The sequence below is a fragment of the Platalea leucorodia genome, assembly GCF_965183815.1.
Source record: "Platalea leucorodia genome assembly, chromosome: 12".
Lineage (NCBI taxonomy): Eukaryota > Metazoa > Chordata > Aves > Pelecaniformes > Threskiornithidae > Platalea > Platalea leucorodia.
This window is the reverse complement of record NC_138834.1, coordinates 13,227,529-13,251,902: the sequence shown is the minus strand read 5'-3', so window position 1 is coordinate 13,251,902 and position 24,374 is coordinate 13,227,529. Positions and strand designations below refer to the sequence as shown.

General features: G+C 64.9%; 2 protein-coding genes across 2 annotated transcripts in view; both read left to right on the top strand.

The window, feature by feature from the left end:
• Positions 1-6,838: 6,838 nt before the first annotated feature.
• Positions 6,839-17,275, top strand: EMID1 (EMI domain containing 1). Its single transcript, XM_082325482.1, is given in 16 exon segments — positions 6,839-7,011; positions 9,339-9,452; positions 9,578-9,681; positions 11,921-12,007; positions 12,111-12,172; positions 12,299-12,425; positions 12,955-13,053; positions 13,236-13,373; positions 13,468-13,554; positions 13,648-13,700; positions 13,798-13,851; positions 14,013-14,057; positions 14,138-14,182; positions 14,497-14,581; positions 16,712-16,734; positions 16,736-17,275. Coding segments are annotated over 16 exon segments (1,653 nt in total). The 5' UTR covers positions 6,839-6,868; the 3' UTR covers positions 17,123-17,275.
• A 1,664-nt stretch (positions 17,276-18,939) lies between these two features.
• EWSR1 (EWS RNA binding protein 1) overlaps positions 18,940-24,374 on the top strand; it is a gene marked incomplete at its 5' end in the record, with an annotated part of 22,453 nt that continues 17,018 nt past the window's right edge. The window contains 3 exons of the mRNA XM_082324820.1: positions 18,940-19,015; positions 22,098-22,134; positions 22,384-22,435. Coding sequence (XP_082180946.1) covers positions 18,940-19,015; positions 22,098-22,134; positions 22,384-22,435 — 165 coding nt within the window. The remainder of the gene's footprint in view (positions 19,016-22,097; positions 22,135-22,383; positions 22,436-24,374) is intronic.

The following is a 24,374-nucleotide window of genomic DNA, read 5'->3' as shown; positions in this document are numbered from 1 at the left end:
ACCGGGGCCGGGCACCCACACCGGGGACATGAACTGGGACCAGAGACACACACTGGGCACACGCAACGGGGACACCCACCAGGACTGGGCACACACACTGGGGACATGCACCGGGACTGGGGACACGCGCTGGGCGCACGCACCAGGACTGCACACATGCACTGGGCACACACACCAGGATCGGGCATCTGCACCAGGGACACCCACTGGGACTGGGCACCCGCACTGGGACCAGCCACCCGCACTGGGCACACGTGCTGGGACTGGGCACACGCACTGGGCACACACACCGGGACCGGGCATATGCACCAGGGACATGCACTGGGACCAGAGACACACGCTGAGCACACGCACTGGGACCAGGCATACGCAGTGGGGACACACACCAGGACTGGGCACACGCACTGGGCACACGCACCAGGACTGGGCATGTGCACCAGGCACATGCACCGGGACCGGGCACACGCACCGGAGACACGCACCAGGATTGGGCATCTGCACCAGGGACACCCACTGGGACTGGGCACCCGCACTGGGACCGGCCACCCGCACTGGGCACACGCACTGGGACTGGGCACACGCACTGGGCACACACACCGGGACCGGGGACATGCACCAGGGACATGCACTGGGACCAGAGACACGCACTGGGCACACGCACTGGGACCGGGCACACGCAATGGGGACACACACCAGGACCAGGCACACGCACTGGGGACACACACCAGGACCGGGCACACGCACTGGGCACACACACTGGGACCGGGCACACGCAATGGGGACACGCACTGGGACCAGAGACACACACTGGGCACACGCACTGGGACCAGGCATACGCAGTGGGGACACACACCAGGACTGGGCACACGCACTGGGCACACGCACCAGGACTGGGCATGTGCACCAGGCACATGCACCGGGACCGGGCACACGCACCGGAGACACGCACCAGGACCAGGCATCTGCACAGGGGACACACACTAGGATTGGGCACATGCACCGGGACCAGGGACATGCACTGGGGATATGCACTGGGACTGGGCACACGCACTGGGAACACGCACCAGGATCAGGGACACCCATGGGGACCAGGGACACGCACCAGGATCGGGCACACACACCAGGGACACACACTGAGGACTGCACTGGGGACATGCACGGGGGACATGTAGGGGACTGGGCACACGCACCAGGGACCTGTACTGGGACTGGGCACCCACACCAGAGCCAGGCACCCACACCAGGGACATGGACTGTGGACACGCACAAGGGATCTTCACCAGGGACACGCGTGGGGGACCGGGGACACACGCTGGGGATGTGTAGAGGACAAGGGATCTGCACCTGGGACCCGTACTGAGACTGGGCACCCACACCGGGGCTGGGCACCCGCGCCAAGGACACGCATGGGTGACTGGGGACATGCACTTGGGACATGTAGGGGACTGGGCATCAGCACCGGGGCCAGGCACCCCCACTGGGGACTGGGCACCCACACTGGGGACACGCACTGGGGACACACACCAGTGCCCTGCCTTGGGGACCCCCACTGGGACTGGGCACCCGCACTGGGACCGGCCACCCGCACTGGGCACACGCACTGGGACTGGGCACACGCACTGGGCACACACACCGGGACCGGGGACATGCACCAGGGACATGCACTGGGACCAGAGACACGCACTGGGCACACGCACTGGGACCGGGCACACGCAATGGGGACACACACCAGGACCAGGCACACGCACTGGGGACACACACCAGGACCGGGCACACGCACTGGGCACACACACTGGGACCGGGCACACGCAATGGGGACACGCACTGGGACCAGAGACACACACTGGGCACACGCACTGGGACCAGGCATACGCAGTGGGGACACACACCAGGACTGGGCACACGCACTGGGCACACGCACCAGGACTGGGCATGTGCACCAGGCACATGCACCGGGACCGGGCACACGCACCGGAGACACGCACCAGGACCAGGCATCTGCACAGGGGACACACACTAGGATTGGGCACATGCACCGGGACCAGGGACATGCACTGGGGATATGCACTGGGACTGGGCACACGCACTGGGAACACGCACCAGGATCAGGGACACCCATGGGGACCAGGGACACGCACCAGGATCGGGCACACACACCAGGGACACACACTGAGGACTGCACTGGGGACATGCACGGGGGACATGTAGGGGACTGGGCACACGCACCAGGGACCTGTACTGGGACTGGGCACCCACACCAGAGCCAGGCACCCACACCAGGGACATGGACTGTGGACACGCACAAGGGATCTTCACCAGGGACACGCGTGGGGGACCGGGGACACACGCTGGGGATGTGTAGAGGACAAGGGATCTGCACCTGGGACCCGTACTGAGACTGGGCACCCACACCGGGGCTGGGCACCCGCGCCAAGGACACGCATGGGTGACTGGGGACATGCACTTGGGACATGTAGGGGACTGGGCATCAGCACCGGGGCCAGGCACCCCCACTGGGGACTGGGCACCCACACTGGGGACACGCACTGGGGACACACACCAGTGCCCTGCCTTGGGGACCCCCACTGGGGATGGGCACCCACACCGGGGACCCCCACCTGCCGTGGGTGCCCACCCGGGGACCGAGGGTACCAGTCACACGTACACCCGCACCAGGCACAAGGCCAAGACCCGCACCCACATCGGGGACCCGCAGCAGGGACCCCCACCCAGCGCCCACACCAGGGACCTGCACCCAGCACAGGAGCAGGCAGCGGCACCCGCAGGTGGCCCAGCCCTGGGCCACGGGCACGCAGGCGTGTCAGAGCGGCGAACATGCGTGTGCTCACACACACGCGTGGGGTGGGCTGTCCCCATGGGGGGCTGTCCCCCGGCTTGACCAGCCTGCCTGGGGGGGGACCTTGTCCCCCTTCAGGCATGTGGTTCCCACAGCCCCACGGGGAAACTGAGGCACGGGAGGTGGCAGGAGGCCCTGAGCCGTGGGGACACCCCAGTGTCTGCCCCGCTTGCCCCCATCACCACCCACCTCGGCCCCAGGGGCTTGCGGCTCTGCCTGCTGAGGGACAGATTTGGGGACAGATCTGGGGACAGGGGGGTTGTCACTTGGGTTCTGCCTGTGGAGCGATAGATCTGGGGACAGATCTGGGGATGGGGGGGCTGTCGCTCTGACCGTGCTTGCAGAGGGGACAGATCTGGGGGCAGGGGAGTTGTCACTCTGGCTATGCCCATGGAGGGACAGATTTGGGGACAGAGGTGTTGTCACTCTGGCTGTGCCTGTGGAGGGCCAGATTTGGGGACAGATTTGAGGACAGATTTGAGGACAGAGGGGTTGTCACTCTGGCAGTGCCCATGGAGGGACAGATTTGGGGTAGAGAGTTTTCTACTCTGTCCATACCCATGGAGAGGGCAGATCTGGGGACAGAGGGGCTGCCACTGTGGCCATGCCCGTGAAGGGACAGACTGGGGACAGATCTGGGGACAGAGGGGTTGCTCCTCCCGGGCTCCGGCCGCATCCCCCCCGCCGGGCAGGGATGCTCAGGCCGCATCCCGCGGGACGGCCGGGGACCGGGGCTGGCCCCGGGGGTGGCCAGGGGCCGGGCAGCCATGGCCACGGTGGCCTCGCAGTGCCACCTGGTGGCCTCGGCCACGCGGCGTGGCAGCCCGGGGTGGCACCGAGCCCCGGGCAGGGTAGGGGCTGAGCGGGGTTGAGCATGGGGACACCCACCCGTCCCTGTCCCCATCCCCAGGGTGGGGGACACGGCTCCCCGTCGGCCCGCATGGGCAGGAGCCACCCACTGCCCCATCCATGCAATGAGCTGCACCCAGGTCTCATGCCAGGAGCCGGCCCCAGGGCAAATGGGGCAGGGGGCTGGCACCATGGCCTGGGCCATGGCATGGGGACATAGAGCTAGGACAGGGATATGGCATGGGGACATGGACCTGGGGTGGGGGCATGGCATGGGGACCTGGGACAGGGACATGGCAGGGGGACATGGAGCCAGGGCAGAGACCTGGAGCTGGGACATGGCATGGGGACATGGAGCTGGGATGGGTATGTGGCATGGGGACATGGAGCTGGGCCGCGGCATGGGGACATGGAGCCAGGACAGGGACCTGGGGCTGGGATATGGCATGGGGAGCTGGGACTGGGACACACGAGGAGCCCGGGAGGGATCAAAGCCATCAAGCAGGGGGTGGGCATGGGTGAGGGGACCCCAGAGCCGGGCAGGGGTCACTCAGGGGAGCCGTGGGGACAAGGTCCTGTGCAGCCTGAGGCTGGGGCCCATGTGCTCAGCTCGGGGCTGGGGACAGCCTGGGAAGGCCATCGGTGGGGCTTGTTTAGTCTGAGGAGGAGCACGGGCGACCTTCGGCTCCTCCGAGCACCCACCAGGGTAAACAGCATGTCCCGGGCCCCACGGCAAGGACGTGCCGGGGGCCAGGCTGCCAGCGGCGCTGCGGAGGGCCGGCGAGGGGGCTGGGGACACCCCCGGGCTCTAACCCACCAAGGGGGTGGCTGCCAGCCGGGGGGGGCCGGCAGGGTCCCCCCAGGTGCAGGCGGGTGCATCCCCCCCGCCTGCGCTCTGCCAGGTCCCTGCCCAGCAGAAGGCAGCACCCATGGGTGGGGGGGGCCCATGGGAGCGCTCCCTCATCTGCTCCAGCGCAGAGTCCTCCCACCCTGCTCTCCCCCCCCCGAGCCCAGCTCCAGGCCTTCCAGGGCTCGCTCTGTACTGGGGGGGGAGGCAGCCCCCCCTCGCACGCCCCCACCCCACGGGTGGGGGGCCCGGACGCCTGGGTGCCCCCGCCGCCTGCGTGGGAAGGGACTCAGCGGGTTTGCGGATGAGCCGAGGGCGACCACCCGCACCCCGCGGAGGAGAGGGGTGGGGGGTCCCGGCCTGCTGCCGGTGCGGGGACGTGTCCCCAGACACAGACAGACAGACAGACATGCTGCCTGTAGGGCCCCCCCAGCCGCACACCCCCGGCAGGGACCACCCACGCACGCCCATGCACACACGCGGCCTCCTTGCGCGCCCCGGCACAGGGACCACACACACGCACACATGGAAGAGGCAGCCGGAAGAAGAGCCGCAGACAGACAGACAGACAGGCGGACGTACACGCACCCGGGCCGTGTCCACACGCGGACGCACACGCGGACGCAAACACGCCTGCGGGCCTGCGGTGCATCGCACACGGACAGACACGCAGGTGTGGGTGTGAGGACACAGATGTGTGCACACATGCACACGTGTGTGCTCACGCACACGCCGATGCCCACACATCTGTGTCCCCGCGCACACCTACACGCACACGGGCAGGGGTACCCGTGCACATATTCATGCACACACGCATGTGCACCCGTGCACACACACGCATGCACCCAGGGACGCACACACACCTGTGTATGTGTGCAAGCACAGAAGCACACACGTGTGAACCCACGCACACGCAGATGTGCACACACACATACCCTTGCACACGCACGCACACACACGTGTACACAGGCACACACAGGGGCCCAGGGGTGCGCACACGCATGCGTACCCATGCACACACAGAAGCACACATGCGCATGTACCTGTGCATGCACAGATGCACACACACGTGTAGTACCCATGCACACACAGAAGCACACGTACGTGTACCCGTGCACACGCAGACGCACACACACGTGGAGTACCCATGCACATGCAGAAGCGCACGTGTCTACCCACACACATGCAGATGCACACACGCGTGTGTACCTATGCACACACAGAAGCACACGTGCGTGTACCCGTGCACACGCAGATGCACACACACACGTGGAGTACCCATGCACATGCAGAAGCGCACGTGTCTACCCACACACATGCAGATGCACACATGCGTGCGCACCAATGCACGTGCAGAAGCACACGTGTGTGTACCCACACACACGCAGATGCACACACGCGTGTGTACCCGTGCACACACTAGGACACACACACGTGTGTGCCCACACTCACTCAGACGCACACACACGTGTATACCATGCACACACCAGGATGCACACACGTGTGTACCCACGCACACGCAGATGCACCCACGCGTGCGTACCATGCACACACACGTGTACCCACGCACACGCAGATGCACCCACGCGTGCGTGCTATGCACACACACACACGTGTACCCACGCACACGCAGATGCACCCACGTGTGGTACCGTGCACACACACGCACGTGTACCCACGCACACGCAGATGCACCCACGCGTGCGTACCATGCACACACGCACGTGTACCCACGCACACGCAGATGCACCCACGCGTGCGTACCATGCACACACGCACGTGTACCCACGCACACGCAGATGCACCCACGCGTGCATGCCATGCACACACACACGTGTACCCACGCACACGCAGATGCACCCACGCGTGCGTACCATGCACGCACACACACGTGTACCCACGCACACGCAGATGCACCCACGCGTGCGTACCATGCACGCACACACACGTGTACCCACGCACACGCAGATGCACACACGCGTGGTACCGTGCACACGCACGCACGCACGCACCCACGCGTGTGCCCCACGCAGGGGGTCGCGCCGGGGCTCACACGGGCCCCGCGTCTGGGCGCAGCCCCCGCACCGCGCCCCCTCCCTGCGCTGAGCCCCCCCAAATCGCGCCGCCCCCCCCCCTCCCCGTGCCGCCATCGGGGGGGAAGGCGGGGGAGCGGGGGTCCCTCCTCCTCCTTCATCCCTCCTCCTCCTCCTCCCCCTCCCCCTCCCCTCCCCTCCCCTTCCCGCCGCCCCGCTCGGTGCCGGTGCCGGTGCCGGTGCCCGGGCAGCGCCGCCCCACGCCGAGCCCAGCGGAACGGCATGGCGGGCCGTGACCGGGGGTCCTGCCGCCGCTGCCTGCCCCTGCCTGTACCCCTGGGGCTCTGCCTGTACCTCTGCTGCCTGCTGCTGCCGTCCGCCGCCGGCTCCTGGAGCCCGGCCCTGCTGCAGCCCGCCGCCCGCAGGTACCGGCACCGGGGGCAGCGGGGTGGGGGGCACCGGGGAGATGGAGCGCAGGCACCGGGAGGGGGGGGCCGGGCACGGGGGGCACCGGGCACGGAGCGTGGGGGGCACCGGGGAGATGGGGATGCGGGCAGCGGGCACCGGGGGGCTGCGGGCACCCGGGGGCTGCGGGCACCGGGGGGCTCCGGGTACTGGGGGGCATCGAGTACTGGGGGGCTGCGGGTACGGGGGGCTCCGGGTACCGGGCATGGGGGGCATCGGGTACCGGGGGGCACCGGCTGCTGGGGACGGCAGGGCAGGGGCTGCTGGGTCCATGCTGCTGGGGACTGCCGGGGCTTGGGCATACTGGGGGCTACTGGGGCTAGCTGGACTTACTGAGGCTGGGGGTTACTGGGGCCAGAAGGACTTACTGGGGCTGGGGGTTACTGTGGCTAGCAAGACTTTCTGGGGTTTACTGGGGGGTTACTGGGGCTAGCAGGACATACTGGGTTTAGCATCACTGCTGGGGTTATCAGAGCTACCAGGGCTAGCAAGATGCTGGGGCTACTGGGGCTGCCTGGGCATACTGGGGCTGCTGGGGCTACTGGGGCTAGCTGGGCACACTGGGACTGCTGGGGCTGGTGCAGGGTGAGCGGCCCGGCCCCAGGGTCCTGCCCGTCCCTGGGAGGTGGTGGGGACCGGGGCAGCCCGCTGCCCGGTTCGGGGGGCTGTGGTCCCTGTCCCCGTGGTCCCGGCCCGGCGGAGCGGCAGGCGGGGTGGCGGGGGGGTTGTTTACAGGAAATCTTTGGCTCTGGCCGTGTCTCCGGCACCGGATTGCCGGGACCTCCCGGTTCCGCTCGGGTCGGTGAGGCGACAGGCAGAAGCTGCCTCATTTCCCCTTCCCCTCCCGGCCAAGCCCAGGAAGCCCCTGGTGCCTTGGCACCACCCTGCCGTGTCCCCCCCAGCCCACGACCCAGCACCCACCACCCTGCTGTCGGCACTGGGGGGCCTGCAAGCCCCCACCCCATCCCTCTCGTTGGGCTAACGCATCGCTGGGGTCCCACATGCCCAAGCTGGGGGGGCACGAAGCCAACAGGCTGGGTTTGGGAAGGGGGGGTGGGATTCGGAGCCAACCCCGGCGTGGGCTTTGCCCCAGGTGTGTGCATGCCCCAGCAGCAGAGCCCGGGCCCGCTCAGTGCACGAGTGCCGGCCCGGCAGCGGGTGGGCCAGGTCAGGCCAGGCCATGCAAGCGCTCGCACGCCGATGCCCGCCAGCTCCTGCCCCGCTCCCCGGGAGGGCATTCCCCCACGTCCTCCCTCTGCCAGGCGGGAGGCGAAACGGGCCGGGACCCGTCCCCATCCCCGCGGGCGCCCGGCGCAGCTGGGGTTGGCACCACCGCTGCATCCTCGCCCCGAGACGGCGCGGCCGCATCCCGACGCAGCACCCGTGCCATCCCCATCTGCATGGGGGAGCATCGCCCGGGAGCTGGATGCCCACCCAGGGAGGACGATGCCGGGGGCTGTCACCCGGGGTAGGGGGGCTGGAGGTGCTGTTGCCCCCCAGGATCCCCCTTGGCATTGCAGGGCGGCAGCAGAAGCGTGGAGACAGCCCCGGCGGGCTCGGCGCTTTCATGGCCCTGGCACAGGGCCCACCTGGGACGCTGCCCAGCCGGAAAGCCCTGTGCCACCCTGCTGCGCCCCCCGCCCCCCCGGCACCTCCCAGACAATTGTCCCCCCGCAGCGCCCACTCGTTCCCCCCGCCACCGCCTCCCTGCTCGCAGGGGCTGTGCAGCGCTGCGGCGGTCCCAAAAAGCTTGGGTTTTGACCCAAATTACGCAGCCTCGGAGTTTGGAGCCCCGCCGAGGGTACAGCTGAGTCCTGCCCACCACGGGGACGGGGGTACTTGGCGTTGTGGCACTGATGTCCCCTCCTTCTGCAGGGGGAAACTGAGGCTGGCGGGGGGGGATGCCCAGGGTGGGCAGAGCCTGGCATGAGGAGCCGGCATGGGGCAGGCAGGCGCCCAAAGAAAGGAGCCTTTGTGCGGGGTGGGCCGGGGGCGCAGGGGGGGGCTCCGGGCCCCGCTCCAGGCCAGCCGGCGCCAGCGCCATGCCGGCCGGGAATGCATCAGGAATGTGGGGCCCCAGCTCCCCCCGGCGTGCCAGGGCAGCCCCCGCCTGGGAGGGTCCTCCATGGGCACCCCGAAAGCTGGGCGTGGGCATCTCCTGGGGCAATTTGGGGGGCAGAACCCCCTGGGACAGGGACGGGGGGACACCCCGGGTGGCACCGCCACCTCTGCCAGCCCCGCGGCGTCCCCCGGGCAGGGCTGACGGCACCAGTGGTTTCCCTTCCAGCAACTGGTGCTCCTACACGGTGACACGGACGGTGTCGTGCCACGTCCAGAACGGCACCTTCCTCCAGCGGGTCTTCCAGGGCTGCCGCTGGCCCCTGGCCTGCAACGGGGGCAGGTGAGCGGTGCCACCGGGATCCCCTGGGAGCGGGCACCCGGCATCCCACCCCAGCACCCTGGGGTGCTCTGCTGGGCTGATCCCTGGGATGGGTCTGAAGGCGCTGCCCCGCTCTGTGCCAGCAGCTACCGCACCGTCGTCCGGCCCATCTACAGGGTGACCTACAAGACGCTGACGGCGCTGGAGTGGAGGTGCTGCCCCGGGCACACCGGGGCCAACTGCGAGGAAGGTGGGAGGTGGCACGGCCATGGGAAGGGGCCTCATCCTGCCCCGGCGCTGGGCTTCTGGTCCTCTCTGTGGCTGGGGTGGGGGGTGTCACCCAGGGGCTGTGGCCCCCCGCCATCGGCATCGCTGGCAGGGATGGGCAGGGTGGGGAGGGCTGGATGGAGAGATGGGCCCATGGGTGGGTGGGAGGGATGCCTGGGTGGGTGGTCCTCTGTGTGGGTGGATGGAGGGATGGAGGGAGGGATGTTCCTCTGTGGATGGAGGGATGGATGAATGGCGGGATGGAGGGATGTTCCTCTGTGGAGGGAGGCAGGGAGGGATGGGTGTTCTTCTGTGTGGGTGAATGGGTGGATGGATGGATGTTCCTGTGGTTGAGTGGATGGACGGACGGACGGATGGATGGATGGATGTTCTTCTGTGTGGGTGAATGGGTGGGTGGATGGATGGATGTTCCTGTGTTTGAGTGGATGGATGGATGGACGGACGGACGGATGGATGGATGTTCTTCTGTGTGGGTGAATGGGTGGGTGGATGGATGGATGTTCCTGTGTTTGAGTGGATGGATGGATGGACGGACGGACGGACAGATGGAGGGATGTTCTTCTGTGTGGGTGACTGGGTGGGTGGATGGATGTTCCTGTGGTTGAGTGGATGGATGAACGGATGGATGTTCCCGTGGGTGGGTGGGTGGCTGTTCCTGTGGGTAGATGGCTGGACGGCTGTGTCCATGGATGGATGAACGGATAAGCGGATAGACGGCTGGCTGGATGTTCCTGTGTCGGTGGGTGGGTGGATAGGAGGGTGGATGTCCCTGCATGCGGATGGGTGGGTAGGTGGGTGAGTGGGTGGGTGGATAGACGGAGGGAGATTCCTGTGGGTGGGTGGACAGACGGGTGGATGGCCCTACATTTGGCTGGATGGGTAGATGCAGGGGTGGGTGGGCAGATGGACACTTGGCTGGCCGTGCCCGGGGACGGATAACTGGAAAGGTCAATAGATGGATGGGGTGTAGATGGATGGACAGGCAGACGGTTGGACATTCCTGCGTGGGTGGGTCCGTGGCTGTGCCCGCAGGGGATGGCTGTGTGCCCACGAGGGGATGGCTGCCTGCCCGCTGTCCCTGCCTGCGGCCGGAGGGCGGGTGGGCAGCTGCCTGCGCGCGGGGATGAATGGGTGCAAGGCTGTGCCATGCGTGGTGGGACGGGCGCTGCCGCCTCAGCAGCTGGCCCCCAGCCTGCCTCTTTACTGGGGGGGGGTCTTTGTCCCCATCGTCACCCACACCCTCCTCCCTCCCTCTCCCCTGAGACCCCAGCTGTGGGTCCCCAGCCTTGGCCCCAGCTCTGCGGGGCATGGGGGGGGTCAGGAGCTGTAGGGGCAGTGGGTGGCACCCAGGGGTGGGGGCACCCTGGGGACACCGGGGTGGCACCGAGGGCCTGCAGGACAGTGGCTGGCACGAGGGGCTCCGGAGCCAGCTGGGTGGCAGCAGCACAGAGGGAGGCGGAGGGCTCTTCCTCCTCCTCCTCCTCCTCCTCCTGCTTCGTGCGTGCTTGGCTGGGTGCCCCACATCTGGGCCCGCTTAGAGCGGCGCTGGCTGTCCCCTGCAGCATGGCAGTGGCTGTGCCGGGGTGGGGTGGCAGCGCCGGGGGAGCGGGGGGGTGCAATGCCACCAACTCTGCTCCAGACACCCCTTTCCTGCCGCCCCGGGTGGCCCCGAGCCGCTGTCCCCAGGGTCCCTCAGTGGGGACGAGGTGTTGGGACCCCGTGATGGGCGGTGGATGTGGGCAGTGTCCCCAGGAATGTGCTCCCCCCCTCCAAAGCCACCCCCGAGCTGGGGCTGGGGTGGGGGGTCTCGCTGGGGGCCATAGGGGTGTTTGGGGGGGTTGGGGTTCAGGACCATGAGGGCGTTTGAGGGGGGCTGGCTGAGGGTTATGGGGTGGGTTGGGGGACCTGGTGTGGGTTTGGGGGGGGGTCTGGTTCAGGACCGGGGGGGTTTGGGGAGATCTGGCTGGTCACTCGCGGGTTCAAGGGGGATCTGGCTTGGGGACATGGCGGGGTTTGGGGCTCTGAGGTTCACAAGGAGCGAGGAGGGGGCAGAAGCAGCGGGAGCCCTTGCACCCCCCCGCCCCTATTTTGGGGTGAGGGGCAGCAGGCTTTCCCAGCCCTGTGGCCCTTGGGGGTCTCCCAACAGAGGCAATGCAATGGGGAGGGGGTGCCCCCTTCCTGACTCCCCCTTCCCTCAGCAGAGGCTCACACCTTCGTCGCCCTGCGGGACGCTGGCCGCCCCAGCACTGCCCCACGCCGGCCCCCCCTGCGCCCCACGGCTTTCTCAGGTGGGCCCCCCCCCCCTTGCCACCCCACGCTGGATCAGCATGGGTGAAAGAGGGGTGGGTGCCCCCCACCCGACCACCCGTGCCCCCCGCTTTCCCCCCGCAGGGTGCCTGAACTGCAGCCGCTTCGGGGAGCTGACAGCCCGGCTCGCCACCCTCGAGGCACAGGTGAGCCCTGCAAAGTGCCACCGACCCCGGGTCTGGCCACCCCTTGAGGGGTGTGGGAACGCGGGGCGGGGGGTCACCTTATGGTCTCCCCCGCTGCGGCACCCAACCCTCCCGTCTCTTTGCCAGGTGGCCCGGCTGTCAGTGGCCGAACCCCCCACCTCCCCAGCACCCAAAGGCAGCGTCCCGGGCAGGGGGCCGGAGACCGGGCAGCTCTGGGGGTCTCCGGCTGCCCGCGGGAGCCCCGGGGATGACGGTAAGGCAGGCAGTGCAGGCAGCTGCCCCGTGCCCCCACGGCCAGCCACCGGCATCCTGCTGCACCGGCGGGTGGCAGTGCCACATCCTCGGTGGTTGGCAGTGCCACCTGGCAGCACCGGCAGTGCCATTGCCCAGGAAAAGCACCCAGGTGTTCTCAATATTTGGGGGGGGCACCTGGGGGACCCCCCTCTTGGAGCCCCTCACCTTGGGGGAACAGGCTGCAGTCCCACCCCAGCCGTCCCCAGGGGACGGCGGTGACATTGAGCCGCTCGTGGGGACCAGGCCAGCTCTGGGGAGGATTTGAAGGGCTTTGCTTTGGGGCAGGGTGGGGGCACGGGCGTGGGGCTGCTGCTCTTGGGGTGCCCCCCCAGATCGATGCTCTCCCCACCCACACCAGGGTTGCAGCTGGGAGCTGTGCTGGGGCGTGATGGTGGGTTCCAGGCGTGGGTGGGGGGCAGCGTGGGTGGGGGGCACCCTCCGAGGGGCTGTCCCCAGGGTGCTCCCCTCAGGGTGCTCCTTGGCTGCAGGGAGACCGGGCTCACGGGGACCCTCCGGCCCCAAGGGCGACGCAGGAGGACGGGGACCATCGGGCATTCCCGGGGTGAAGGGTCCAGTGGGGCCACCAGGTAAGGGGGGACAGGGAGCCCCCGCAGGAGAGGGATCCCAATCCTCTCTCCTGGCGGGCAGGTTTTGGCAGCGTCTGTGCAGCAGTTCTGGGGCTCAGAAGGGCTCCAGCACTGCACAGCTTCAGGCATCGGGGGTTTAACAGGCACCCCCCCAACCTTCACCCTCTTCTTCCTCCCTGCAGGTCCCCCCGGCCCCCCAGGACCACCTGGCCGGGATGGAGCCAGGGGGCTCCCCGGAGAGAAGGGGTTACCTGGGCCCCCCGGCCCCCCGGGACCCCCTGCCCCTGTGGGGCCAGCGATACCCCGCATAGCCGAGCCCAGTAAGGAGGGCTGGGGTGGGGGGATCCCCTCCCCAGGCGGTGCTGGGAGCCCCAGGGGGGCTGGCCCCTGCCCACCACCCATGCTCTCCCCCAGGGGATCCGCTCCTCTCCAACACCTTCACCGAAGCCACCGGGGGCATCATGGGTCCCATCGGACCCCCCGGACCTGCGGGGCCGATGGGTGAGTGTGTGTCCCCCCCAGCATTTTTGGGGTGTTCACCAGTGTGGGGCACTCTGCCAGGGCCGAGCTGATCTGTGCCCCCTCTCCTTCCAGGTCCCCCTGGCCCCCCGGGTCCCATCGGGCCACCCGGCCCCCCAGGACCCGACGTAAGTGCTGGGAGCACTGGGGTGGGGGGTGCAGGGCGGGCTGAGCCCCCCTGGGCTCCCACCCGCAGCTGATGGCACCCACCTTGTCCTTGCACAGGGTAGAGCCGGGGCACCCGGAGCTGCCGGCCCCCCCGGGGAGAAGGGAGACAGGGTGAGTCCCCACCAGCCCAGCACTGTGACACGAGTTGGGGAGGTCTCAGCCGGGGGGGGGGGGGGGGGGGGGGGGGCGCGGTCTGCCAGCATCTCCCACGATGCGGGGTCTGGCCGTGCCCCCCAGATGCTGATGGGCTCTCCCCCCTCCCCCCCCCCCAGGGTCCCCAGGGCCACCCGGGCAGCCGTGGCCAGGACGGGGCACAGGTACGTTGCTGGGTCGGGCCCCCCTGGGCTGCAGCCCCCCGTGCCCCCCCCTGCCAGGCCCTCTCCTTTCTGTGTTTCAGGGCGAGCCGGGCCCCAGGGGCGAGCCAGGCGAGAAGGGCACTTGGGTGAGTGGGGGGTGACACCAGGAACACATCTACCGAGAGGGGTCGGCCACCCATGGGTGCCGGAGGGGGTGGTGATGAGCATGGGGGGTACCCCCGGCCCCCTCCCCTGCTCTCCCCCATGTATCATCCCTGGGCCCCCCAATGATGCCGTGGGGGTCCCCGGCTGTGCCCAGTGTTGCGGTGAGTCGGGGGGTGCTGGGAGGTGGGGGGTACCTGTGTCCCCTCCGTGCCCCCCCCCCCCCCCCAGGAGAGGTGGTCCCGGGGCCATGCGGGGGTCCGGCCCCCCCTCACCCCCCTCCCTCTCTTCTCCCCAGGGGGAGGGTTTGCACCAGCTCCGCGAGGCGCTGAAGATTTTAGCGGAGAGGGTTTTAATCTTGGAAACAATGATTGGGCTCTACGGTGAGTAGGGGGGGCCAGCCCGGGCCACGGGAGGGGACGGGGACCCCCAGGGTGGCCCCCATCCCCGACGGCAGGTCACCAGGCCCCCATGACGCCATGGTGGCCCTTGGCTCACTGATGTCATGGAGCTGCGGGAAGGGGTCCCTCGGCACCCCATCCCCTCCGCCACGAGGGGCCAGGCACCGGGGCAAGGCGTCAGCCCCCGCCTTGGCTGCAGTGTGATGTCATCAGCCGTGCATGACGTCATCACCCACACTGTGGCATCATGGGCAGCACTGGGGACCGCTCGTAGGGCGAGGGTGACCGGGGTACCCCTGGCCTGCACCCACGGCTGGGCACCCCAGGAACCCACCTCGGGCAGGGATGCCATGACAGTCTCCATCTTGGGGACAAGCCGGTGGCCCCCCGGGCAGGTTGGGGACGTGTCCCCCCACGTGTCCGGGGGCTCGGTGTGCTGGGGGGTGGCAGAGGGAGCACCCCGCCGGGACTTGCCTGGGCAGGGGACAGCTGTGTCCCCATCAGGACGCTGCTGGGGACATGGAGGCAGCTGCGGCTGGGGCAGGGTCAGCGCAAGGGCCCCCTGGGCCCCCCTGGACCCACAGGGATGGGAGAGCCCCTCGCATCCCCCTGGGGCCACGGGAGCCCCCGGCACCCCTCTGAGACCAGGATGAGCACCCTCCTGGGAGACCTGGCACCCCCCACCCATTGCACCGGCACCCCCCCACCTGCCGGGGCTGCACCCATGCTATGCCACCCACGCCATGCCACCCACGCCGTGCTATGCCACCCGTGCCATGCCGTGCCACCCGTGCCGTGCCCGCCGCAGGGCGAACGCGCGCTCTGCTCTGCTCTCTCACTCTCCCCCAGGCCAGTAGCTTCCAAACCCTCCTGCGGCAGCAGGCCCGGCTGGAGGTCCTGGCTAGAAGGGTCACCTTGCTGGAAGCCATCATCTGGCCAGGTAACCGCGCCGCCTTCCCTCCTCCCCTCCCTGCATGAGCTGGGCGAGGCGCGGCCCCCCCGGGAGCGGGCATGGAGCACAGGGGGCTGGAGCCCCCGGGAGCTGGTCCCTGGAGCCCCCCAGGGTCAAGGGAGACCATGGAGACCCTCTTGGATTGAGAGAGACAACCAGGGAGACCCTTGTGGACCAAGGGAAACCCTGGAGCTCCCCAAGGTTCCAGGGAGACCATGGAGCCCTTCTCAAATCAAGGGAGACCCATGGAGCCCCTCTTGGGCCAAGGGAAACCTTGGAGCTCCCCAAGCATCAAGGGAGACCATGGAGCCCCTCTTGGGCCAAGGGAGACCAGGGAGCTCCTTGGACCAAGAGAAACCCTGGAGCCTCTCTTGCACCAAGGAAGACCAGGGAGAACCTCTTGGGTTGAGAGAGACAACCATGGAGACCCTCTTGGGCCAAGGGAGACCCATGGAGCCCCTCTTGGGCCAAGGAAAACCCTGGAGCTCCCCAAGCATCAAGGGAGACCATGGAGCCCCTCTTGGGCCAAGGGAAACCCTGGAGCTCCTTGGACCAAGGGAAACCCTGGAGCCTGTCTTGCACCAGGGGAGACCAGGGAGAACCTCTTGGGCTGAGAGAGACAACCACGGAGACCCTCTTGGGCCAAGGGAAACCTTGGAGCTCCCCAAGGATGAAGGGAGGCCTGGGAGGAGCCCTTCAACCCGGGGAGCCCCTGGAGCTCCTCTTGGAGGGAGGGAGCCCCTGGACCCCTCCTTGGCCCAAGGGAGACCCCAGTGCCCAGCCCCCACTGTGCCAGGGTGCCCAGCTGGGGGGCGGCGGGTGGCCCCCACCCTCTTTACACCCCCGCTTCCACTTTCCCGCTGTGCTTTCCTGCAGGGGGGACCCTGGCTTTTGGGGTGCCGGCCGGGGGGTGCCAGGCAGGGGGTGCCAGCCGGGGGGTCCTCGTGTCCCCCCCGCCCAGTCCCAGTGTGCCTCTCCCAGCATGCGGGTCCCAGGGGCCAGCCGGAGCCGTGGGGCTCGACGCTGCCGCGTGGCCAGGGAGCAATGAACCCCATTTCGGTGGGGCAAGGGACCCCCACCCACAGCACCCGATGCCAGAGTGACTTTGGGGGGGGGGGGGGTGTCGGGCACCCTGACGCCTGCCTCCTTTCTCCCCACAGAACCAGAGCCTGGCTCAGGCAGCGGCCCCCCCCGGCACGGTGACACCCGGGCCACCCCGTGGCAAGCGTGGCAGTGGCCAGCTCCCCTACCGTATCGTGGCCCCCCACCAGTGGCCCCCCCCGCAACCAGTGACACAGCTTGGGGGGGGCGGGGGGTTGACACCCACTGTCACCCCCCCACCCTGCGCCCACCGCCGCGCCGGTACGGGCAGGAGCATCACCCCGGAGGGGGCAGGATGGGGGCCACCCCCCGCCGCGTCCCCGTGGCCCCGCAGGGCACTTGGTGCTAGCCGGTGGCACGGCACCGGCCCCCCCCCACGCTTTGGCCCCCATCGCTGCTGCTTGAACCCCCGCCCGGGGGGGGCAAAGGGGTGCCAGGGCCCCCCTGCCCCTTTTCTGCCCCCACCCTGACGTGCACCTCTGGGGGTGCTTAATTCCGTCCCCGACCTGAGCCCCCGCCGCCACCCCTGCGCCGGGGCGGGGGCTCTGGGGGGGCTGGCGGTGGGGAACCCCCCAGGCGGGGACCCCGCTGCCCTGCGCGCTTCGTCCCGCCACTTTGGGACCCCCAAGGTCATTAAACGCCTCCCGAACCCGTGGCCTGTGGTGTCCCTCAGCGCCCCGGGGGACCCCCGTGGGTGAAGCGAGCACCCATGGGTGGGGACGTGGGTGGCTGGAGCGGGTCCCCTCTGCCCACAGTGGGTGGCCTGGGGACAGTGGTGGGGTCCCACGGGGCGTCCCCGGGGCTGCCAGCGGGGTGGGATGGTGCCACGGGGAGATGGGCTGCGGTGACCTGCAGGGGGACCCAGGGGACACGTGGCTGTGCCATGCCACCCCTGGGACACCCACCCATGCCACACCACCCATGGGACACCCAGCCACACCATGCCACCTCTGTGACTCCCACCCATGCCGTGCCACCCCTGGGACACCCAGCCACTCTATGCCACCCCATGCCACCCCTGGGACACCCACCCATGCCATGTCACCCCTGGGACACCCACCCAGTCTATGCCACCTCTGGGACACCCACCCATGCTGTGCCACCCCTGGAACACCCAGCTACTCGATGTCACCCATGGGACACCCACCCACTCTATGCCACCTCTGGGACACCCACCCATGCCGTGCCACCCCTGGGACACCCACCCACTCTATGCCACTCCTGGGACACCCACCCACACCATGTCACCCCTGGGACACCCAGCCACTCTATGCCACCCATGGGGCACCTACCCACACTGGGACACCCGCCTGTGCCATTCCTCCCATGGGACACCCACCCATGCCGTGCCACCCGGGGGACACCCACCCACTCTATGCCACCCCTGGGACACCCACCCACGCCATGCAGGCATTGCAAGACGCCGCAGCCCCCCAGCACCCACTGGCGCACACAAGGCCGGGTGCCCGCAGGCAGGGGCAGGCAGCAGCAGGCAGGGGCAGGCAGCGGGGCACAGGGTGCTGGGGGAGACACGGGGGGTGGCAGCTGCTGGGGACGGGGACACCAGCCGGGGCCGTCCCTGCGGCGTACCTGCATCCCCACCCATCATGGGACAACGCTGCCGGCAGCGTGGGTGGGCTGACATCATGCGTGACGTCACCCCGTCACGCTCACATTATGACGTTGCGTGGGCAGCGTGCAATGCCAGGCACAGCGTGGGATCCCACACAACACCTGGCTTGGCCTGCAGTGTCACTTGCCAGCACGTGAGGCGTGACACCTGCTGACGTCACGCGCAGCCCGTGGTGTGACTTGCAGGAGCGTGATGTCAGGTGATGATACCACACCACGGCACACCGCGTGCCGCCGGGCACTGACGCCACGTGCCGCGCGCGGCGCCACTTGCTAGCGTGTGACGTCAGGCGCGACCCCGCGCGCGGCCCGGCGGCGCCGCTCGCTGCCGCGTGACGCCCGGCGATGACATCACGCCGCCGTAGCCCCGCCCTCCCCGCTCCGCCTCCCGACCCGAACGGCTCTTGCGCGACGGTCCCTAACGGCCTCGGGCCGTACCATTCTGCAGTCCGACGGGGGGGGAGCGCCCAGTGCCGCGGGAGAACTGCCCTCCCCAGCGGCGGCCGCCGCGGCGCGGAGCGGTCTCGGTTCTCCGCGGGGGGCGAGGACCACCGGGAAGGCGGCGGGACGGGGCGAGGCGAGCCCTCGGTGCGCGGCCGCCCGCGGCTCCCCCCCCGCCGCCGCCGTGGTACGGCCCGGCGGGGCCGGGCGGCGCATGCGCAGTGCGGGGCGGCGGCGGCGGCCGGACGTTGGGAGCGCGGAGGAGGAAGGCGAGAAAATGGCGTCGACGGGTGAGCGGGGCCGGGGGGGTCGGGCCGGCCCGGGGCCTCCGCGGGGGCCGCCTCGGCGGCAGCGGCTGAAGCCGGAGCGGCCTCCGGCACCCGTCAGGACGGGCTGAGCCTGGGGCCGGCCGGGCTGAGGGGAGCGGGGCGGTGGCGGGGGGGGGGGGTGCCTCGGGGCCGGGCCGCGGCCCTGTCACGGCGGGGCCCCCGCGGTGGCGCGGTCCCTCCCGGCTGGGCCGCGGCTGTCCAGGCCCCCAGCCGGCCCGGTTGCCCCCAGCACCGCAGGCCCCGCGGCGGCCGGGACCCCCCGGTGCCTCCCCGGGGCCGCAGTGCCCAGATTCTCCCTGCTAGAGATTCGCTAAGGGGTCGTTTGCAGTAGCGGATCCTCGGTGCTCCAGCCCCAGAAGATTCTTTGAGTTGTGCTCGTTCAGGAGATCCCTGTCCTTACTGAAGGCTTCCTCCATGCCTTCGGCTTTCCTGGTGGCTGTTCGGGACGGTTTCTAGTGCAAATGTAATTTTTTTTTTTAATAAAACCAGGGAAGCATCATAGAAGGAAACATGCTTTTACGCGAGGGCTCCAACTGAATGCAAATAAGTCAAAATTGAGACTTACCAACCACGACAACATCAGCCTTAAACTAAAGCCCAACAGCCGAGGGTCGGACCTCTCCGCAGAGGAAAATGTCACAGGCCATGGAGCGTGCGGGAACGTGACTAATATCACCTTGGGGAGGTTTTCTTAAAAAAAAAAAAAAATACTAAAGACACGTGTGCCAATGGAATTGTCAAAATGGGGTTTAAAAATACAGCTGTCTTTCGGCTTAATACATGGAAATGTTCTTCCGTGGGAGCTGCTATTTTCGGCTGCGCTATTGTGCTCTTGAGCCTCGTGAAATAGAAGGATGAAGATTAATTTCCCACTGGAAATAAAGGCTGGGAGATGGTTTTAACTAAATGAACCATAATATTTTTTTTGTTAACGTTTTGCGTTAATCTGAATTCGAGCAAATTAGAAGAGAGGGATTACCGGAGACAAATTGCAAATTCAACACCTGGATTTAAATCCTACAAAGGGGAAAACGTCGTGTCTAGGTCGGACTGGGGGAAGGCTGTAAGGAGGGCTGCGTGATGGGTGTTTAATTGAAGATGGTGTGCGTAGCTTGAGGCCCCAGCAGCTCTTCGGGAGGGCGGTAGGTTGCTGGGGGTCTACCAGCGAGGGGTGAAGGTTGGGGAGGTCCGTGCTCCGCAGCCTGGCTGTTTTTTAACAGCCTGGAGGACTGTGGTAACCCAAGGGGGTGCAGAAAATGAGAATTAAAAGAGGAGTGTGGAGGTTTGGGGGGCTGGAGGGTGAACAGTCTTGGAAAAGAGGAGGCAGGGGTGGAGGAGGGCGTACGGTGAGACTGGGGGAGGATGGAGGGGTGCTGGGAGAAGGAGGCGGTGGGAGAGGGAAGATGGATGAGGGGGAATGGGCGTTAATGGTTTCTAACACTCAGGATTTAGCAGAGCTTAGAGCCACGTGTAGACTGAAAAAAAAAAAAAAAAAGAGCAGTGACCCTGAATTTAACAAGCTAGATTTTTCAATATTAAACGTGACAACCTGTAAGGAAAGCAGGAGCGGTGCCAGAGTAGTTTAACAACTTGTGCCGTGCGTCTCAGGAGCGTGGAAGCCTTTGGATAGCAGTTCAGCATCTTTTTGCTGTGCGTGATATTTCAATCGCCTTCCTTGTGTACTCGTACCGATTCCCGCGCTCTGGTGCAAGGTTGAAGTAATTAATACCTGTCAAAAGTCACTACCAGAGTCACAGTGCTTCCTTTCCTCGACCGTCAACACGCGCCCCAGGGTCTGAGCTCTGGCATCAGCGGAGGGAAGTGCAAAGGAGGAAGATCCGTAAGCTCACGTAGAGGGGTTAGGAGGAGGAGAGGAAAGCTTTATTAGGGCTGAATCCACGGCCTCGCGTAACAGGAGGTTCTGGTGTATGAAAATTTTCAGAATTATTCCTGGTGCTCTGTCACCTTCGGTTACGAACAAAGTGGCGAAGGCGTTAAAGCGGTCCTCGCAGCCTAGGGATAACGGAAGGCTGTAGGAGGTTGTCAGCCGGGTTCCTCAAATCCGTTAGTTAGGTTTCTAGCCGAGATCAGCGTACCCCGAGGTGCGAGCGTGATGGAAACACCGAAACCTCTTCCCGCACAGGAGGATCTGGCTCTGCCTGAGAAAAGCTCTGCTAACGTCCAGCTTCTGCCTTCAGCTCGGTCAGATGCCATGGCCCGAGCAGCAGACGCGAGCAAGGTCTGGACTCATTCCTGATCTCCGTCCTCGGGACTTTTGTGGTCCTGGGAGAGCTGGAATCTGGCTGGCAAGGTCTGGTCTGAGCGGTGAATTCATCGTTCGCTCTAGAAGTTTGGATGGGAACTGGAGTTGCTTGGTGACTTTGAGGGAAAGCGTACATTTAGGAGCTGTAATCATTTCAAATATAGCCCTGTAATTGCCATGTGGACACATTTTCCATTCCCGACAGCAAACCAGTTCAGCGTAAGCTTTTCTGCTTGGATTTTCAGGATTTCAGTTGTCCTCTAAATCAGGGTATTGGCGTGGATGGGGGCTTTGAAGAAGGAATTACTGCTAGCTGCCCGTCTCAAACCCTGCGGTAGAACTTTCCACAGCCATTTGTTCGCGTCCTTGAAAGTTAAATGGAAAGAGTGAAGTGTGATGGTTTCTACAGAGCCAAAAGCTCGCAAAACCGGGGTGGGGGGGTTGTAAGTGTCAGCCCCAGCGTTTCTTTTGTTCCAAAACAAAACACCCTCCTGCCAGCCCCCTTGGGTGTCATCCAAGGTGGCAGTTAAATTAAAGTAGGGTCATTTGAGATCAAAGTTGCTGCTGCAAACAGCAGTAACAATGAAGGGAAGAGAGGTTTTGTTTCCTTCAAAGACTGAAAAAGTGCATTTACCTTACACTCTTTTGAAACTGGATTTCCAGCGGTTTATAGCAGTTCTTTCAAGCTGCAGGAGGAAATTCCAGCTGCTGTGCTCTTGCACTGTTAATTTTGTTAAGCCTTTGTCAACCTTTTTTCCTTTTTTTTTTCTTTTCTTGTAGATTATAGTACCTATAGCCAAGCTGCAGCTCAGCAGGGGTAAGTAGCATTACGGTCTTATCCTCTCTGTTTTAAAAAGATGTAATATAAGTATATAATAATTGTGGTTTAGTCTTAACTCGGGTATGTTTGTAAATCCTATGGATTTCCTTTAGCTTTTAGATTTTGTATTGCCTTATTATTTCAGCAGAAATCATTCGGATATGTGAAAATTGTCTTGTGATACATGTTTTGCACAAGTCAGAAATACGGGGATGCGTTATAAATGTCTTTAAATTCATTTTACAGCTACAGCGCGTATGCACCTCAGCCAGCTCAAGGATATGCACAGACCGCCCAGGTAAAACGCGAGACGGTTTTATAATTGCTGCTGAATCACGTGTCTCCCAGTGAGCTACACGGGGCTCTGCCAGCCACGAAAAACGCTGAGCGATGTCAACGTCTGTCATTAAAAGTTGTCTTGTAGCTTCCCACACAGCCCAAACTGCTTTCTTCAAGTGTAAACAGCCTAAACATCAAGGAGCCTCAACAGTCCCCTTTGTTAATATATCCGAGCCTAAGGTGGTTGTTGTCGAGAGGGTTATAAAAGCCTAATTTTCGGTGTACGTTTGACACCACCATGGTGGTGGGTGTTTTACTCAGCAGTGTAGGAGAGAAACGCCTTAAAAGAAAAAGGGGGAGGAAATTGCCATTTGTGAGATTGCCGCGGTTGGTCAAAGCAGGAGGAGAGAATAGATTTTTTTCATGGAGTTATTGTTGCTAAACTTACTAATACTCTCAGTTGGCTAGACTGCAAAGTGATGATGATCTTTAAGAGATTAATTAAACCGTGCTTATTTTTAATCCTTAAAATACAAGTTACTAAAACCACATTTGTATAGGCACTCCAAGTATGTTTCCTAAGGTAAGCTTTTGTCCTCGAAAAGTAGCCTAGGTTAATTTTCCCTCGCCTCTCCAGAAAGGTTTTTGAAGGGAAAATCCTGCTGCCCAAGAGTACGTCTGTGTTACGGAGATAAAAACCACCACGTTGTCGTCTTGGAGCGTTGGCGAGCAGCTTTAAATCGGTTAATTCTGGTTGTGGCAACAGCGTGGCTTTGGTGCTGCAAGGGTGAGCAGGAGCTGCCTTCCTCTGCCTGTGCCACGCTGCCTGCTGCTGCCTGCACTAGCCAGTCCAAGGCAGGTGAGGCTGCGTGAATACCACACTCGCTTGTTCCTGCGGCAGGGTGAGAAGGCCCTTTGCGAAAAATATCAGGGTTGCAGGAGGAGCACGGGTTCAGTCTTGGCATTTGGCTCGGCTTAAATGAAGGTGACAGTAGCTTTTATTTTGAATAAGTATTTTGAGACAGAACAATTGCAAGAACCGCTACCAAATGTGCGGGTTACACGGAAGGACAAGTGTAAGCAGACTGGCAAGTGTAAGAACAGAAGGCCTCAACAACATCCTCTAGCGTGAGATTAAAACAACTAACCAACTAAACTCAGCTGTAGGCAAATGGCCACGGGAGGTTTGCAGCGTTTCCTGCCTCTCGATGCGTGAGCTTCCACAGACCGTGACCTATGCGCTCCGGTCAAGGCTTTTCTACTCCTGGTTAAGATCTGCGGGCTTGAGTTCAGGGAGGCTGGCTCTCCAGTAACACAGGCTTAGATCCCAAAAGGCGTTTAAGTTCCAGGCTCCCACAGGAGTCGGTAAATCCCTTTGGAATCTGGATGTTAAGGCTGTCTTCACGTTGCTTCTTGAGCTGTAACTAGAGTTTTATCCTAAACCAAACTGCTGGCCGTGCAAAGCTGTTGGAAGGCTGGTGCCTGAAGTTTGAGCCGGCTGGTCCGTGGCACGGGGCTGAGGGAGCTGGTTAAAACTGCAGCGGCCGGGGAGCTCTGCGCTAAACCAGCCACGCTGTGCTGCCGATCGGATCGCCGCGGCTGAGGAGTTGCTTTGCAGTGCCGTCTTCAGGACTGAGGCAGACGATGGGCAGGAAGCGGCCCTTTAGTGATAGCCTAGGCTTGAAAATGAGCTCCAGGGAAGGTGCGAGTTGAGAGCTGATCTCTCGCTGAATGCAAGGGCGCCGGGACGGGAGCAGCCAGTCACCGCGCCAGTCTGGTGATGGCAAGCCCTTGGATGCTCTGCTGAGCCCGTCCTCGGTGCCTACGTAAACTCCTATTTTTCAACTCTTGGCCAGTGGACATGAATATTCAGAGTAACTTCACTGAAACCTTAAATAGTGAACACGAAAGCGTTTTTACGCTGAGTAACTGACCTGTTTTACTTTGTGCGCTTCTGC